The following is a 5,643-nucleotide window of genomic DNA, read 5'->3' on the forward strand; positions in this document are numbered from 1 at the left end:
CTCCCTGTCCATCCCTGTCCACCCCTGTCCCTCCCTGACCAGTTTGTCCGCGATCTTGTCCATGATGTTGGCGTTGTAGAGCCGGCGCCGCTGGTCCTGCCACCAGCTCCGGATGTAAATGCAGGGCTTCTTCTCCAGGTAGGGCAGGTGGAAGTAATTCCTGCAAGGGGAGGCAGGAGGGACACTCCGTGGGGTCCTGGCCTGGACCCCATCCCAGCGCTCTCCCGGGATGTGCCGTGCTGGGAAAGGGGGTACAGGAGCTCAGGAGCTGCATCCTGGAGAGCAGAGGCTCCGTTTCTCCCGAGGCCATTCCCGGTGCCAGGCCCAGGATGGATGGGCGCAGTGCCCTGTCCCTGGGAATGGCCAAGGCCGGGCTGGACGGGGCTTGGAGCAGCCTGGGACACTGGGATCTGTCGGGGCTGGAACTGGGTGATCTTTAAGATCCCTTCCCACCCAGGCCATCCTGAGATTCTCCCAGCTGCTCCCACCCCTGCCCCGCCTGTCCTTGGAATGGTGACGGCACTGCCAAAGGAAGGGCGATCCACACTCTTGGAGCGCTGGCCATGAGCCGGCATCCACCACCTGGAAAGGGGAATCCTGCTGCCCCTGGAATCACCGGGAGTTAAATCCAGCTCTTCCCGGGTATTCCCACCAGATGTCAGCAGAGCCCCGTGGTTGAGCAGGAGGGATCCAGCTCCCAGAGGCTGGAGATTTTTTGGGAAAACGGGGTGGGAGAAAGCATCAGAACTTCTCATCTCCCCTTGGGATTCAGCTGGACAAGGAGCTGAGGAACAGAGGAGGAAATTCCAGAGGGACTTAACTCTGCTGGATATTCATGGAAACAGGGAGGGAATTCCAGGGAGACACTTCACTGGGTTTTCTTTCCCCAATTGATTTAATCCAATGGTGAATTCAATTAACGCCAATCTGCTGCTAAAACTTGATAGAAATCCACTTGAAGCGAATCTCATAATCTTAAATCCAATTATCTTTCTTATCCCAGTCCTTGAGATGCAAATCCAGGCCTCCCCGGGCACATCTCGGCAGGCAGAGGATTTGAGCATTATTGTCCCAATCTCCTGCCTGATCCATTCACAGATTTTTCCAGCAGTTTTTCCATCTGGGATTTCACTGTCCAGGCCACCACTGACCCACGTCTGCAAGTGCCACACAAGGTGGACACAACTGACCACACAAATCCAGGTGGACACACTGACCTGTCCGTGACCAGGTGGACACAACTGACCCAGTGCCCAGGTGGACACAGTGACCACACAAATCCAGGTGGATACAGTGATCCAGTGTCCAGGTGGACACACTGACATGTCCATGATCAGGTGGACACAGTGACCACACAAATCCAGGTGGATACAGTGATCCAGTGTCCAGGTGGACACACTGACCTGTCCATGATCAGGTGGACACACTGACCACACAAATCCAGGTGGACGCACTGACCTGTCTGTGACCAGGTGGACACAGTGACCACACAAATCCAGGTGGATACAGTGATCCAGTGTCCAGGTGGACACACTGACCTGTCCATGATCAGGTGGACACACTGACCACACAAATCCAGGTGGACGCACTGACCTGTCTGTGACCAGGTGGACACAGTGACCACACAAATCCAGGTGGACACACTGACCTGTCCATGACCTGGTGGACAGAGTGACCTGTCCATGACCAGGTGGACACACTGACTTGTCTGTGCCCAGGTGGACACATTGACCTGTCCATGACCAGGTGGACACACTGACCTGTCTGTGACCAGGTAGACACAGTGACCACGCAAATCCAGGTGGACACACTGACCCAGTGCCCAGGTGGACACACTGACCTGTCCGTGACCAGAGGCTTCATGGGCTGGGATGAAGAAACGGAGACCAGCTCTCCATCCTCACCACCTTCATCCTCACTGGAATTCTGGAGCAGCTCTGACTCCTCGTCGTCCCCATCCCCTCCCTCCTTCTTCCTCCGCAGGAGGGGTTTGCTGGAGCCATCCACCTGGTTGCCATAGTTACCTCAAGGGGAAAAAAAAGATGGAATCGGTTCACAGGGTTGGAACTCCCAGCTCTGGGACTGAATTCGGGTTGGCAGAAGTTTTCTCTGCTGGAATCACAGAGAATGTCGGAGTTTGACTTCCTGGAACCACATCCAGGAGCTGGAAATTAGGGAGAGGTGTCTGTGCCCTGCTCCTGTCCCCTCTCAATCCCTTTGGGAATACATTCCCTCCTGAAGCTGCCGTCTCTGGAGCACAAAGCCAGGATGGGAGAGGAATCGGCTCCCCTGGCCACAGCCCAGCAGGCACAAAATACGGGATGTGGGGTCCCACATCCCTCATGCCCACGGAGGAGCCATTCCCCACTCCCCAGACCCGCTCTAGCAGGTGTCAGAATGAAAAATCGGGAATAAACCCCACTCCCAGCTTCGGATTCTGATTTTCACAACCCATCACAGCCCCCGAAAAACAACCAACCTATGGTGACCTCAAAGTTAATGGGTTTGTCCCCGATCTTCCTGTCGATCATGGTGGCCTCCAGGAAGGCGCCGAAGAGGAAGAATTCCTCCATCTTCCCGCTGCAGTTCTGCAGGAGAAACAGATCCCAGGGCTGAGGGTCCATCCCTCGGGATGCCATTTCCAAAGGGACCAGGAGGGTTCTGTCTCCCATTTCTTGGCTCGTTGTAGGGAGTGTTTAATTAAATGTTTCATTTTAATATCTTTTAATTAAAGATAACCTTGGACTGTGTTGGGACCCATCACCCCTTGCCCAGGAGGGGCTCTCAGGGAAATTCAGGAATACAAGCCTGAGTTCACCCCCACTGAACTGATCAAAGCGCACAAATCCAGGTGCCTGGATGCTCCCATGGAATCGGAATAGTTCTGTTTCCAGGTGGTTTCATTCCCCCTGGCTGGGAAATCAGTGAGATCCTTGGTTTCTGATTGAAACCCATCAGGATATGAGCGGAACAACTGGAATTAGGGATGAGTCACTGTCCGCGTGTATTTCCCACACGGAGAAACATCCCTAAGTTCAGGAGCTGACAGAAATCATGGAATGGCTTGGGTGGGAAGGGACCTTAAAGATCATCTGGTTTCATGGGCAGGGTCATCTTCCTCTATCCCAGGGTGCTCCAAGCCCTGTCCAGCCTGGTCTTGGACATTTCCAGGGATGGATCAGCCACAGCTTCTCTGGGAATGCTGTGCCCGTGCCAGACAAACAATGTCACTGACATTCCCAGCGCTCCTAAGGGAAATGAGCACTGGAATGATCCTAAAACCTGGAATCCTGCGAGATTTCCTTCCATTGCTCTGTGGGATGCAGAACATCTGGGACAACACTTGAAATCCTCAATTTGTGAGACCAAAGGTAACAGTACGATATTCCCGAGACCCCAAACTGCCCCCTGGGATGCTGCGGGGTCACGGGGATATCTGTGGGGTCACTTACGTCAGCCACCGCCGTGGCCTGCTCCACCTGCACCTCGGTGGAGCTGTTGATCTCGGGGTTGGTGGTGTCCAGGATCTCCACGGCCAGGCCCAGCAGGAGCCGGGCGCGGAAGGAGACGCCCTCGCCCAGGCCCTCGTTGAGCTCCTGGTGCTCATCCATGAGGGTGTAGTTCCGGGTGGAGCCGTACATGTTCACCCAGGCGGGGCCGAAGGTGGGCAGGAAACCTGCAGGGACGGAATGGGCAGGTGGGAAGGGGACGGAAAGGGAGAAGGGAACGTCTTGGTGCTCGTGGTTGGCTCGTGGTCTCTGTGTGGTGGCACAGGCTGGGATATGGACCAGCGTCCATGGAAGTGCGGTTGTGCCATCCATGGAGACAGTTTTCAAGGAATCCCAGGATCGCTGGGGTTGGAAAATCCCTCCCAGCCCATGGAGCCCCAGCCTGTCCTGATCCCCACCTTGTCCCCAGCCCAGAGCTCTGAGTGCCACATCCAGGAATTCCCTGCACACCTCCAGGGATGAGACTGCAGCAGCTCCCTGGGCAGCCCCTGCCAAGGCCTGAGCTCCCTTTCCAGGGAGAAATTCCTGCTGCTGTCCAAGCTGAGCCTGGCCTGGCCCAGCCAGGGTGAGTGGAAGGATTTAAGTCTTTTACCTCCATCTGCTGCCTAATGCATTTGCAGATTTTTCCAGCAGTTTTTTCCGTCGGATCCCAGCACTGCCACGGCCACCAACCCATGTCCCCAAGTGCCACATCCAAATGGCTTTTAAATCCCTCCAGGGATGGAAACTCCACCCGTGCCAGGGATGAACAACTACTTCCAGGAAGGAATTTTCCTAAAATCCAACCTGACCCTCCCCTGTTCCTTCTCATCCTGTCCCTGCTCCCCCTCAGCTGCCCTCTCATTTCAGGAAGTTGTGCAGAACCCAAAGCTCCCCCCGGAGCCTCCTGGGTTTTTATTTCCGGGAAATTTGCAGGAAGGCAGTGATGGGAACTGGGCAGGTCTTCAGCAATTCCCCATTTCGAGGGCTGGGGAAGGAGAACCCCCCGTTAGCCCCTTTCCAGTCCCATGTCTGGTTTCCCGTCTTTGCCCACGTGTGGGAATAGGGAGCCTGAAAAACGCTCATCCCATCCATGGGATTTTCGGAAGAGCAAATTGTTCTGGGGTGTCTTTGCTTTCAGGCATTGGCTGAAGGTCCTGTGATGGGTCTTGGTTTTCAGGGTGTTGGTCCAGGAACTTCTCACATTTCAGGACATCAGGGTCTCTCCAGGTGAGCACCAAGGAATTCCAGGGGTGGGCAGGAGCCTGGAATACTTCAGGAGCTCTGCTAAAGGAATGCCCCCACTTCAACTTTACCTTTGTCCCCTTCATTGGAGATCTTCCTCAGATCGATGAAATGGGTCCCGATGGCCACGTCGTTGACCTTGTCCGAGTCCCGGATCTGGACCTTGATCCGTTTGCACAGTGGGGGAAACATCTCTGTGAAGATGATTTGCTCATTCCAGAGGGGCTCGTAGCTGCTCTTTTGTATGGATGTCTTTCCCTGGGAATTGAGAAGCGACAGATATCAGACAAGGGTTGGATCTTCCAAACTATCCCTCGCCACCTGAGCTGCTCCCTTCCAGCCATTCCTGAGTGAGTAATCTCCTTCCTCAACTGGAGAGGGATCAAACCCATCCTGGAGAGTGAAAACAAGGTGATGCCACGCCCATCCCAATGTAGCAGGTGACACCACGCCCATTTTGATGTGCCGGGTGACACCACGCCCATCCTGATGTGCCAGGTGACACCACACCCATTTTGATGTGCCAGGTGACACCACACCCATCCTGATGTGCCAGGTGACACCACACCACACCCATCCTGATGTGGCAGGTGACACCACACACATCCTGATGTGTCATGTGACACCACACAATGCCCATCCCAATGTGCCAAGTGACGCCACGCCCATCCCAATATGTCAGGTGACACCACGTCCACCCTGATGAGCCAGGTGACACCACGTCCATCCCAATGTGATGCCACACCCATTTTGATGTGCCAGGTGATGTCACACCCATTTTGATAGCCAGGTGACACCACACTCATCTTAATGTGCCAGGTGACACCACACCCATCCCGATGTGCCATGTGACACCACACCCATCCCAATGTGCCATGTGGCACCACACCACACCCATCCCGATGTGCCA

The 5,643-nt window shown here is 55.0% G+C and overlaps 1 protein-coding gene across 1 annotated transcript in view; it reads right to left on the reverse strand.

The window, feature by feature from the left end:
- The window catches only part of OTOF (otoferlin), a 61,500-nt gene that overhangs the window by 28,900 nt on the left and 26,957 nt on the right, over positions 1–5,643 (reverse strand). Inside the window, exons 11-15 of the mRNA XM_015616029.2 lie at positions 4,805–4,991; positions 3,453–3,676; positions 2,480–2,588; positions 1,841–2,024; positions 40–160 (exon numbers count right to left, since the gene is read on the reverse strand). Of these exons, the coding sequence (XP_015471515.1) occupies positions 40–160; positions 1,841–2,024; positions 2,480–2,588; positions 3,453–3,676; positions 4,805–4,991 (825 nt within the window). The remainder of the gene's footprint in view (positions 1–39; positions 161–1,840; positions 2,025–2,479; positions 2,589–3,452; positions 3,677–4,804; positions 4,992–5,643) is intronic.

The sequence above is a fragment of the Parus major genome, unplaced genomic scaffold (assembly GCF_001522545.3).
Source record: "Parus major isolate Abel unplaced genomic scaffold, Parus_major1.1 Scaffold330, whole genome shotgun sequence".
Classification (NCBI taxonomy): Eukaryota; Metazoa; Chordata; class Aves; order Passeriformes; family Paridae; genus Parus; species Parus major.